Below are 12,856 nucleotides of genomic sequence, written 5' to 3' on the forward strand. Positions count from 1 at the left end.
AGCATGAAAAGGGCTAAGCCAAAACAAAGCATGCTATAGGCTAACAGCCATACGCAAACAGGCAAGACAATGCTGTGTCAACAAGGGCAGAGTTTCATGCTAGTATTCCTCACGCACTAACACAACAAGTATGCATGTTATCACTGGCTCCCAGTCGCTTTTCCCAGCCTTTCATACCTGCACGGTGACGTCTTAGAGCGCACGATTTGGGTAGAATTGAACAAAAGTTGTTGCATAACCCAGAAAGGACTCATGTAGGTTTGTGCCATCAGCGCTAATTGGGGGAGCGAGTCCACCATGGTCACTGGAAACAGGAGAACATGTAAAACAGGAAGTGTGTGGGAAGTCACAAAAGGGTCACCACAGACGAGGGCACTGTCAAAACATAAGATCGCCCAAATGATGTTTCATCTATCGATTGTTACAGTAGCAGAAGACCAACACAAACACTCCCATATCTGCAGACTTTGGGGGGTTTTCTTTTGGGGATTTTGTGGCTTTGCTTGGAGGACATCCCTCTCCGACAAACCAGCCAAGAAAGAGACCACCACATTCTGCCTTCTCTTTGTATTCCAGGTTCGGGTGGAACGGTCCGTCTTCTCCTGGCAGATTTGACAAAGGACCAGTTAGAAGACCTAGACCTAGAATACCCACCGTTAGAAGGAGCCTTCCTGATATGGGTCTGTTCCTTCTGTCGTCGCTGGGAGGGATTTTCTCTGGTCTGTCCACAAAGGTTCTAATAAACCCTCAAACACAAGCTAGGGGTTTTTATTTCATTTTATTTCAGCTGGTTCAGTTTCAGACCGAATGACCAAAAGTGTCTGAGATGTCACCAAACAGCTGAAGTGAAACTCCTGGTGGAATCAGTCCATAAGCCGCTTTCATTCACCAGCCTGACTGCAAAACTCAGCCAACTGAGCAACTGGATGAGCTGGACTAACAAGTCCAACCCACTTCAGGACTACACAAGACTTCAACAATCTCCTATTGGTGCCGTAAACCACAACAGGGGTCAGAGTCCACACTTTTGGATTAGATGAGATTCAAATGTAATGTCAGTTCAGTGTTGCTACAACAAACGAGGACCTCCTCATGTAGCACTCCTCACCTGGAACAGTAGTGGTCCTCCCGGGAGGGGCTGGCCAAATAGAATGACCCCAAGAGCACAACGACAACTCATCCAAGAGGTCACAAAAGACACCACAACAACATCCAAAGAACTGCAAGCCTCACTTGCCTCGGTTAAGGCCGGTGTCCATGACTCCACCGTAAGAAAGACGCTGGGCAGAAGCAGCCTGCATGGTGGAGTTCCAAGATGAAAAACCATTGCTGAACAAAAACCACATTAAGGCTCCCAGTTTTAGCACAAATCCTCTTGATGAAGAGACAAAAGTTGAACTTTTTGGAAGGTGTGTGTGAAAAGTAACAAGTCATTTCAGAAGAAGAACACCATACCAACAGTAAAATACGGTGGTGGTAGCGTGATGGTGTGGAGGTATTTCCATGCTGGAAAGATGAATTCTGCTGAAACCAACTTGGGTTCTGGAACAGGACAATCTTCCAAAACACAACAGGAAGTCTCAATGGCTGAAAAAAACCAACCAAATGAAGACTTTGGCCGAGACTAGTGTCCTAGTCAAAGTCCTGAACTGGATCCTATTGAGATGCTGTGGCCTGACCTTAAGAGAATTGATCGCAAATGTTTGATTGCAGTTGTTGCTGCTAAGGATGACCCAACCAGTTTAGAATTTGCTTCATTTAAAAACTGCAGTAACCAGTACATCCAGTCTCGGGGTCCAGTATGGTCATACTGGATCAGACTGGCCTCATTCTTCACTAAACTAACAGTGTGACATTAACTTGTGGTCCTCCTTGGATTTGGAGATGTTTACCCTGCAGATGCCTCAGCTATCGTTCCTGGAGGTAATACCACGTTTAGCAAACACTGCAGTTCACTCCTACACCTCCTGTCTATTGTGTAGTGTAGTGTAGTAGTGTGTAGTAGTGTGTAGTAGTTGTGTAGTATGTGTCCCACACTGTCCACTCGATACACCAAAGCACACCAAGCATTCCAGTATAGTTAGATCCTGGATCCCCAAGGACATTCTGGAAGCATTCGGGCATTCTGGGATGTGTACAAAAGGAAAAGCCTGTATACTCTCTGTCGTGCAGTGGGACCGTGTGCCAACAACCCAAATAAGTGAAAGGGGAGGAGACAAGGAAATAGGAGGCGACGGGGGGGCAGGTACGACTGTGGGATTGAACCTGTAATTACGATCCAACAGTTTACTTAACCTACTCGACGTGTTCTCCATACACACAATATTGTGACAGACTGACGAGCAGCGTGAGAGGGGGAGCCAATGTGGGAGGGGGGAGGGACAGAAGGAGGAGAAGGAGGAGAAGGACAACCCAACCAAAACACACAGAAGAGGGAGCCAGCCCCCGATGTGGAGACAAGAAGAAGGTGTCAGATAGGTGAGCGGGGAACACACGAGTCAAAGGTCGACGGAGCGGAGGCAAAGCGTCGTGGAGCATGTCTCTCAATGGGAAGGTGGCTCTGGTGACCGGAGGGGCTCAGGGCATCGGGAGAGCTGTGGTCCAGTCCCTCCTGCAAAGCTCAGCAAAGGTCAGTCCGCTGCTGTTTTGCACGTTAGATTCCGCCGCTGCGTGCCGTGTCTGCATGAACACGGGCGGCTCTTGCACAACTGGATTGGCTTTCATTTGCTGTGCGACTGGTTTTGCCCACTTGGGCTTCTCTCCACCGCTCACATGTACTGGATCGTCTATCACCAGCTAGCGCTGACCAAGGAACTATTGTTGTTATTGTTGTTTGAGCTGGTAAACTGAATAAGTATTCCCATGTTGTCCTTGTATGGGAATTTGGGGCAGGGTTGGATAAAAAGGTTGCAGTATGTATTATTATTTTATGTCAACCTAAAAAAGGTGGCTGTGGTGGACCTGAACAAGATCTGTGGTGAAGAGTGCAAGACACAGCTGGACGCTGAGTTTGGAGAAGGCCGCAGCACCTTCATTCCGTGTGACGTGTCCAACGGAGACTCCCTGCGAGGTAACACTCACATACCACGCGTGGAAGGACATAATAACCACTCGTAAGAGACTTCACTTCTCGTGTCGCTGCAGTGAAACAACAACATTCCCACCAGTAGCAACAGGGTACATTTACGGTAATGCAGTAATGCAGTAATGCAGTAATGCAGTAATGCAGTAATACAGCAATACAGCAGTACGGTACCACCAAGGACACGCTAAGCTTTCCTGGGTGGAGACATTAGCTGAAAGTTTATGACAATCTGGTCACTCGTGTATCTCACTGACAAGCTACAATCAGGGTTCAGGTAACAGGAAGCTTGTCTGGTCTTGTATGAAGTCACATGACCGCTTGTTTCCCTGCATTTCACTGTAGTTGGACAATGGCGCTAGCTGCAGATTGAACATACGCTAATGTGGACTCGGGAATGGATGAGACCGCAGACAAGAGGAAAAGATTTCACTGTGTGACAAAAGTAAATCAGGCTGACGATCCCGGAATGCCGTTCCTGCTTCCATAAGAGTTTGTCGATCAGTGTGTGTGTGTGTGTGTGTGTGCGTGTGCAGAGCAGATGTGATTCTTAAAGTCAGGTGTGTTTGGTTGTAATCGCGCGATGTCTCAGTGTGGAATGCGGCCGGCATGAACAGATGCAGGTTTTACCACCTCGGGTTTCATTAGTAGTTGATGTAACCTGATCCGTCTGTTCTCATGTGGAGATAAACAACACGATGGTGGCTCGTTGGCAGGGAACGCCACACGCTCTGGAAATCAGACTTCACTGAATATTCCTAGCTTGAGGAGGTTAAACAACCCCAAGATACAATTTCATAACGTCAACTTGCTGCTTGCCGACTACCATTGCAGTACCTTGTCTGCTGTGTGTCGTCCCCGCCGCTCGTTCCCCTTCTTCTTCTTCTTCTGCTGCTGTTGTGCATCCAAGTGCTGGTCTGCTCGCAGTCTTGCATGCTGCTCATACTGTAAAAACATATTAGGTTTGAACACCAACGTGTAAACAGAAACCCCAACAACGCATATCTCAGAGGCCGGTACTGTAAAGTCTGAATATGCCGTACCATGAAGATGGTTCACTTCCCAGCGGGGTAGGTCCCCATGGTAACTTGGGCGTGGAGCTAACCTGCTCAGATCAGACAATGGAACAACATTAGAATTATTACGCCTGCAAGCACGAGGTGTATGTTTTTGCCGGCGTTTCTTTGTTTGTCTTCAAAATAACTTGAAAATGTCTGAATGAATATGAATGACATTTTCAGGAATTGTTGGAAATGGAAAAACTGATAACATTTTGGCTGTGATCCGGATCACTGTCTGGATCCAGGAATCCAGGAAAGGACAAATAATGGTCAGAGGACTCGTTTCCAACAGGTTCTACAAAATATCAAAGACTGATCCAAAACTGTAGGGTTATTATTTTCTCCCAATCCCAATAAAACAATATTCATTGATATGGTTTTGTCCTCAGTCAAGGTCACAATACATGACATTGACTAGAACGTTGTAAACTAGAACGTTTGGGTCCCAGGAAGGGGCCACATGAGTCATTTCGGTCTTCACCCCTTCAGTACATTCTGGTGTTGACAGTCCTTGTCCACCATATGAAATATTATATTCACTGATGCCTTTTGGTTTCTATGGTTTAGACGCCTTCCAGAGCACAGTGGACAAGTTCGGGCGCCTGGACATTGTCATCAACAATGCTGGAATCAACAATGAAAAGAATTGGGAGAAGACCATACAAGTGAACCTGGTGAGATGAAGATTATTTGAGGTTTGATGGCAATATTTGTGGAATTAGCTTAGCCCAAACAGCCATAACATTCTATTTGTCAAAGATGGGGATTCTTCCTCAACCGGTCTATGGACTGCAGTGAGGTACGGCTGGTTTGCTCATTTCCCATTGCCCTTGACAACATCTCCAGGCGGAAATTCCTCATCAGCAGACATAATCAGCGCTGCTTTTCTGGATGCTCTATCTGATGTTCTAGCTTGTTTTCCTGACGTGTGCTGGGAGGAAATGGCTGCCAGACATCTTGCCTTTTGTTTGTCTACTCTGTCAACATCACAACATTGTCCCTTTCTTTGCAGACATCCGTGATAAACGGGACCTACTTGGCCTTGGAACACATGAGTAAAGAGCACGGCAAAGAGGGCGGTACCATCATCAACGTGTCATCCATGGCAGGTAACGCGTACACGCTCTGATACATCCGTTCCATCCACTCTGCTACGGCACGTTGGTGGATCTCATGCAATGTCATTCATTCGTCTAAAATGATTGACATATTAACATATTAACACTACTTTGCTCATTTATCTTCGGCAGCAACGTAAACATTCATTCATTTTCTACCGCTTATCCTCACGAGGGTCGCGGAGGGTGCTGGAGCCTATCCCAGTGGCCAGCCAGCCAATCCCAGGGCACATATAGACAAACAACCATTCCCACTTTGGAATGGCGCAGACACCCTTTACAGAGTCCATTTGTATTTTAGGGTTCGGTCTTAAGCACCTGAAGGGTAACGCTTGCTTACAATGAAAAAAAAATGTCTCCCTCGCATTTCTTCTCCAAGCATTTTGAAGCTCCAACGATGCAAAATGTAAACTCTTGCTATTTGTCAACTGGTCTTAAAATCTTTATGAGTAATGTTGTGACAGGAAGAAGAAAGAAATGATCTTCTGTGACATCTGGTGCTGCAACATTTCTTATTTCTTATTTCTTGGTGGATTAACCTGAAGCTTGTTTTCATCAGTCGTCTTTTCCAGCACTGACACTCAGATGAGCAGATATGAACATCTTGCTAGTTCCCTTTCCTGTTCCTGTAGAGTAGAACGCAAAGCCTTGTTATACAAGCATGAGTCATGTGACCTACAACGCTGTCGTGTCATTCCTTATCTTCTATCCTGGTGTTTGTTGTCCTGGATGGTCTTAGTCGTGGCCTCACCTGCTGCCTTCATCTAAGAATCAAATCAAAGGGAAGAGGATGGAGTAAATGAAGAGTAAGTAAGAAGATAAAGAGTAAATGTAAATGTAGAAATGCACGAGGCATCCGTGGGATCCACCAGTAAGCATAAGAAGCAACGGAGGTCTTCCTCCGAGAGGCTGACTTATTCAGTCTATGAAAGTTCCATGTGGCCCACTTTCCTTATGACCCCACTTGGCTCCCTTTTCCTCAGTCATCTCCATCGGACCATAACTTAGTGAAGATGTAAACCAAGCATGCCGTAGCATCAAGCTGGAGCAGCTGTGAAGCAGATGTGCTCCGAGCGCCATCATGCTGCCTTCGAGTATGACATCACCGACCTTTAACGAGACACAAATGGCAAAACAGCAGATTGCTAATAAATAACCATCTTAATGGGCCTACTTTTGCTCGGACCAAAAAAACACTCAAAATAAAGAGACAAAAAAAAGAAACTATGAGTTGAAAATAATAAATAAATCAGAGATTTCGAGAATGAAGTCATAAATAAACAAGAAAAAATGTCACAGATTACAAGAAGAAAAACCTCAGGCAACAATTCAATGTTACGACTTTATTCTCATAATAGTACAACTTTTCATTCATTCATTCATTCTCACGTTCATACCTCACATTCATACCTATGGACAATTTGGAGGGTACACCCTGGACTGGTGGCCAGCCAATCCCAGGGCACATATAGACAAACAACCATTCACACTCACATTCATACCTATGGACAATTTGGAGTCGCTAATTAACCTAGCATGTTTTTGGAATGTGGGAGGAAACCGGAGTACCCGGAGAAAAGCCACGCATGCACGGGGAGAACATGCAAACTCCACACAGAGATGGCCGAGGGTGGAATCGAACTCGGGTCTCCTAGCTGTGAGGTTTGCGCGCTAACCACTCGAACACCGTGCAGCCCAGTTCAAATGTGCCCCTAGCTTACAGCTAGCAACGCTGGCCGGGATTTAGTACAACTTTTTTCATGTAAATTTTCATGTAAATTTAAGAATGTTTTCTTCTAAATTTCTGACTTTATCGTCGTAATATTACGACTCTTTTTCTCGTAAATGTACGACTTTATTTTCAGAATATTGACTTTGTCGTTAATGTACTACTATTCTTGTAAATTTGCTCTTTTTTTCTCGTAAATGTATGACTTTATTGTCAGAAATGTACACAATTATTTACTCATTTATTCTCAGATTTGTTTTTTCAATAATAAAATAATAATATTCCGTCATCAGAAACACATCACTTTACATGTAAAAATGTATTTTGGGCTAAAATAATACAATACCCTTTCTGGTTAGGTTAGTCCCAGCATTTTGTTCATACATGTGAGGCTCGCTGAGGTCATTTGAAGGTGACGTTTCCCCGGTGCACGACCAGCAGGACGTTGCTCCAACGTTAACGTGTGAACTTAGCTCATTGGTTAGTTCATCCACTTCATTCTTTGGCTTTCTACTTCAGTCCAGATACGACACAGAGGTTGTGACACGCTATAATTACCCAATCAAGGTGCTCGTTAGATCATCATTCAGCTGCAAATGATAGTAAACATTCTTTGCATAAATGTTATTTCCAAGATTTGTCCAAAAGAATTCAGAAGCAATCAGTGTCGTCACAGGCGACATCCACTTACACTTTGCTGTTGCTTTAAGGGAAATATCGGAAGATGGGTGTTTTGGTTCTTATGATGGCCTTTAGCTGGAGTTCCAAAGGGCATGTTAATAATTCTCTTAAGAGACCTTATGGCCGTTGGCAATGAAGAGTCCGAGTTACACGTGCAAACCTTCTTAGGACTTTTCTCTGCAGTTTATTGTCCTGTCAGCAAGATGAATTACATCACACGCTGTCATCTTCAAACATGATATTCATGTTTAAGATAATTGGACACGCTGAGCCCCCCAGTTTGTGAGGTGCTGTGTTTTCAGAGTGGGTTCTGATGAAGTTAATGTATACCATAGCCTCACCCGCTGTACCCTCATTGTGTACCACTAGGGGCACAATTATCAGTTATGTTTATCATTGGGAAGAAATGGACCAGTCCTATCAAAACTTTATTAAACATTATTGGATCTGTGTAGAAGTGAAGATAATGAGATCATTCATTTCTACCGCTTATCCTCACGAGGGTCGCAGGGGTGCTGGAGCCTATCCCAGCTGTCTTGGGGCGAGAGGCGGGGTACACCCTGGACTGGTGGCCAGCCAATCCCAGGGCACATATAGACAAACAACCATTCACACTCACATTCATACCTATGGACAATTTGGAGTGGCTAATTAACCTAGCATGTTTTTGGAATGTGGGAGGAAACCGGAGTACCCGGAGAAAACCCACGCATGCACGGGGAGAACATGCAAACTCCACACAGAGATGGCCGAGGGTGGATCTAACTCGGGTGTCCTTGCTGTGTGGCTAACCGCTTGAACACCGTGCAGCCGTGAGATTATTCAAAGCTGCAATAAAAGCCTGATGTTCTGGTGATCAACATCCCATTTTGAATGCATTTTCTGAATGCCTTGTAGTTGTATTTTTATGAATTTAGACATTTTTATGCTTGGAAATACTCATTTATATACTTTAAATACTTCAATTTGTCCATATTGCATTGCATACGGTTTAACACTCACCTCATTATGACGAGTCTGGGATTGACGTGATGTTGCCATCTCTGATTCTTTCCAACCCAGCCTTCCTGCACTCGCCTCACCAGCCGGTCTACACAGCGACCAAACATGGCGTAATTGGCTTCACGAGGGTGATGGCTGTAAGACACGACACGCAACAGAAGAACTGGCGTCAAACCAAAGCGTATACTTGAGTGTCTTATGGGGTGGGAGGTCACTGTCGTGTTTTGCAGGATGCGTCCTCTCAGAGCGACTACGGCGTGAGAATCAACGTGCTGTGTCCAGCTTTTGTCGACACGCCGCTGCTGCATTCGGTCGAACAAGAGGAATATATGGGCAAGTTTGTCAAGTTCAAGGATGATTTCAAACGCAGCATGAGCAAGTTTGGGGTTTTACAGTGAGTTTCATCATCTTGAAGCCTTGTTTTAACTTGTGTGGTGTGGACCCAAGGAATGATAGAAATAGATAAATACATCAATACTAGAGAGAAGGGGGGGCTCCTGGAGCCGATTCTCATTTAATACTTCAATCACAGTCACTACTATGGCAAATGTTCCAACTCGGAAGAGAACGTCAACGTCAAGCAACTACCATACGACATTTTTGTGTATTTTAACAAGGATGTAATTACAGACTATAGAAAGTCATGGTATATAACGAATGTTTCAGCAGCATGATATTATTGCCCACATGCTGACAAACCCAAACTGGCAGGCGTCATGATCCAATGATCATGATCATGATCCATGATCCTCACCTTTCACTCATACTACCTTCCGTTGGAGTGGACGGGACATACCCGGGTATTGCTGCCCTGTATTTGACCAGGAAATGTGCAAATTCTGTCATTTTTACTTAAGAAAATGTTCAAAGTGATTGGAATCATATTTATCATACATTTCAACGGAATGTACGTTAATTAACCATTAATGCACGTAGTGGGACACACCTATTCAGCTGAGAAAGCCAGTTATTAAAACACCTCCAACAAGGTTTTATGGTTTTATAAGCACTCAGATTATTTTGTCGCGGGCCAGCCAAAGCTGTCAACAGCCCTGCTTACAGCATTTAGCCGCATTTTAGTCATTTTAAGCATTAATGGAACTTCCTTCCTGGGTTCATTGACGTAGCACGTAGGACGTAGCACATAGCACGTAGCACGTAGCACGTAGCACGTAGCACGTAGCAATATAACAAATAACATTCATTCATTTCATCAAAGTGTGCGCATTGCGGCTAAGTTTATTTTATTTTATTTGCACCTCGCCCAGCTCTCTTGCTTACCATCATGGCGGACATTCTGCTCCATGAATATACACCTGTGGTCTATCTTCACATTCTTCATCATTCTTCTTCTAAGAGGTGCTGCAAAAATGTCAAAAATCTAAACACACTCCCAAAGTAAATCCTTTGGTTTCATGACGGACGTGTTCAAACAAACTAAATGATGGACTAAATTAAGACGGAGAACAGGAAATGAGTGGGGAAGCAACGCAGGCTATTCTGTTTACATTCCTGTTTCAGTCAAGTTGTTTATGTTGACTTTTCTGAGGAATGTTGTTTTGTCTTTTTGGAATTCCATGTCCTTTTACTTGTATGTCGGTTAACCGGCCAAGGCGTGGCTAGTAGTTTTGTAGCAGTGGTGGGCGGTGCAAAATATACAAATACAAGATGACTTAACCAAGTTACAGCGAAACTGTTATGATTAGCATTATTAGCATTGTTACACTGAAGAACTACGTTACTGGCGTAGTGACACCGTGTCCCACCACACCACTAGCTTCACCACTATCAAAAGGTAAGGCTACATAGTAGAACTGCCGCCACTACTTCTCCATTTTTATTTTTGAGTTTGGAAACATCAACGCTAGCTGGTGGAGTTCATTTATATGTTGCTAATTGAAATCAGGAAGGAAGTTCCGGGAATGCTTAAAGCTCTTTATTGCTCTCTGGTTCTACCATATCTTACTTATTGTGTGGAAATATGGGCTAATAACTATAAAAGCAATCTTCACTCACTACATGTACTGCAAAAAAGGTCAGTAAGGATAATTCATAAAACCGCCTACAGAGAACATACTAACTCCTTATTTGTAAAATGACAAATACTTCAACTTGCTGATATAGTTCATCTTCAAACAGCTAAAATAATGCATAAGGCTAAAAATAAGCAATTAGCTAAAAATGTCATCCAATACTTCTCTACAAGAGAGGAGAAATATGATCTCAGGGAAGAAGTACATTTGAAACACTTCTATGCTAGGACTACGTTATGCTAGCCATAGCATTTCAGTATGTGGAATCAAACTATGGAATGGATTGAGTAAGGAAATCAAACAATGCACAACGATGAGCCAATTCAAGAAACAATACAAGCAGTTGATGTTTGCTAAATCCAAGGATGAAGAGTCTTGAACCAGTCATGATGTGCTATATATATCACTATATTGACACGCACTATGGTACCCATTATGGCATTGGATGCTCATATCACCCAGTACTTCCATACGGGACAAAAATAAAATAAAATAAAAACTTAAACCATATTATGAAAGCAGGAAGTGAACAAATGTAACAGTTAGTGATTGTAAAAGTACCAGATGGAGGGGTAGGATTTAATAAGCTTTGCTTCTTCCTACTCCTTTTGGACATGTGGAACTGGGAACTGATTATGGGATGCACTCAATTGGAATCTGATGCATGTTCAAATGAAATTAAACCATTACCATTACCATTACCATTACCAGTACCATTACCATTACCATTACCATTACCATTACCATTACCATTACCATTACCATTACCATTACCAAAGCGACCAAAATACAGCAAAATACTGTGAATATTACATGTCATGATGAATGTACCTTATCTGTTGTTTTTTATGGTTAGAAAGCACAGAAAAGAGAAAGAAGCGTGTTCGTGTCTCACATACAAATTCCAAAAATAGTGAAGTTTTGAGAAGGATGTTTTGTTGTTTGCTTTGTTGTTTCATGTAAGCGTGACTGAACCCGTAGACACGTTACATGCTAGTTGGATGCCCTTATTTGTCACATGGGTGTTTGACGTCTCCAATTGTCCCTCAACTGTCCATCCAGGCCGTCATCCATAGCTGAAGGCATGATGAGGTTGATCACGGACACCAGTCTAAATGGTGCCGTCATGAAGATAACATGCGCCAAAGGGATCCACTTCCACACCTACGAACCCATGTCTGCTTGAGTCTTGGCTCGTGGACTCCACCTGGGAGCAGCCGCTGATTCAGGACAACATGCAGAATCCCTCCAATCTTTTGATTCTACTGCACCAATTTGCCTGAACATTACTCAATCGTGTAAATACAAGTAATTATGCTAATAAAGGCTTTAAGACGCGACGATAGCAGCTATTTTAACACAAAATGCTAACCATGCAAACAAAAGATGCCGAATGTTGACATCGTGTAGATTCTGTAATTAACAAGGTTATTCTTAAGAGCTGTCAGAGTTATTATTTAAGAGCTGGATAATTTTTTACATAAATTAAAAAAACCTATGGGGTGGATTGAATGTGTCATTTCTGTTTACCAGAGCCACGTTTCCCACCGATATCTGTTTCAATTGTGGCTGCGGTCGGCATCCTTCACCACTACTACTACTACTACTACTACTACTACTACTACTACTACTACTACTACTACTACTACTACTACTACTACTACTACTACTACTACTACTACTACTACTACTACTACTACTACTACTACTACTACTACTACTACTACTACTACTACTACTACTACTACTACTAGACAGGAAGCTAACCCAAACCACTCATCAAGCAGAGCTGTGCTTTGTCACTCTCGGGGAAACACTGCCCCCTAACGTTTTGGTAGAGAATCTCATGAACCATCTGTCAATGGCACACGCTGCTGAGAAGCTAAATGCCAAATCTTTTACATATTTAACTTTTTTCCCCATAAATACTTATCCTGGCAACGATTCTGTTACTATATCAATTACTTGTTGGGGGAAAGTAAACAGAAACTATAACAAATTTTAAAGTACAGTAAAACCTCAGTAGCCCGTATTCTGTCGTCTCTAGCGCCATCTTGGCTTATTTTGCAGCCGTGATCAAAAGTAAAGCGAAACTTATTATTCATAATAAAACAGAAAGTGTTGATCTTGGTGCCACAATCAGGTGTTGA

At 43.3% G+C, this 12,856-nt stretch overlaps 2 protein-coding genes across 3 annotated transcripts in view; one reads left to right on the plus strand and one right to left on the minus strand.

Moving 5' to 3' along the window:
• Positions 1 to 5,873, minus strand: part of LOC131142212 (docking protein 3-like) — a 35,859-nt gene extending 29,986 nt beyond the window's left edge. The window contains exons 1-3 of the mRNA XM_058091656.1: positions 5,801 to 5,873; positions 4,126 to 4,187; positions 3,920 to 4,027 (exon numbers count right to left, since the gene is read on the minus strand). Coding sequence (XP_057947639.1) covers positions 3,920 to 4,027; positions 4,126 to 4,128 — 111 coding nt within the window. The 5' untranslated portion in view covers positions 4,129 to 4,187; positions 5,801 to 5,873. The remainder of the gene's footprint in view (positions 1 to 3,919; positions 4,028 to 4,125; positions 4,188 to 5,800) is intronic.
• Positions 2,333 to 12,211, plus strand: hpgd (15-hydroxyprostaglandin dehydrogenase). 2 transcript variants are annotated; one of them, XM_058091662.1, is made up of 7 exons: positions 2,333 to 2,629; positions 2,947 to 3,070; positions 4,711 to 4,817; positions 5,156 to 5,252; positions 8,734 to 8,810; positions 8,904 to 9,006; positions 11,769 to 12,211. In XM_058091662.1, exons 1-7 carry the CDS (start codon positions 2,537 to 2,539, stop codon positions 11,780 to 11,782), a joined length of 615 nt encoding a protein of 204 aa, XP_057947645.1. In that variant the 5' UTR covers positions 2,333 to 2,536; the 3' UTR covers positions 11,783 to 12,211. The 2 variants fall into 2 exon arrangements, with proteins under 2 accessions (XP_057947645.1, XP_057947644.1); XM_058091661.1 differs by having other exon boundaries at positions 2,334 to 2,629; positions 8,904 to 9,067.
• The last annotated feature ends 645 nt before the right edge of the window (positions 12,212 to 12,856 follow it).

Source organism: Doryrhamphus excisus, chromosome 1, assembly GCF_030265055.1.
Source record: "Doryrhamphus excisus isolate RoL2022-K1 chromosome 1, RoL_Dexc_1.0, whole genome shotgun sequence".
In the NCBI taxonomy this organism is placed as follows: Eukaryota; Metazoa; Chordata; class Actinopteri; order Syngnathiformes; family Syngnathidae; genus Doryrhamphus; species Doryrhamphus excisus.

What these genes read in the sequence shown, in the direction of transcription:
- hpgd (XM_058091661.1), top strand. Translation starts at nt 2,537, where the DNA reads ATGTCTCTCAATGGGAAGGTGGCTCTGGTGACCGGAGGGGCTCAGGGC. An exon ending in CAACGGAGACTCCCTGCGAG is followed by an intron (nt 3,071 to 4,710) that starts GTAACACTCACA and finishes TCTATGGTTTAG; the next exon opens with ACGCCTTCCAGAGCACAGTG. An exon ending in AGACCATACAAGTGAACCTG is followed by an intron (nt 4,818 to 5,155) that starts GTGAGATGAAGA and finishes CTTTCTTTGCAG; the next exon opens with ACATCCGTGATAAACGGGAC.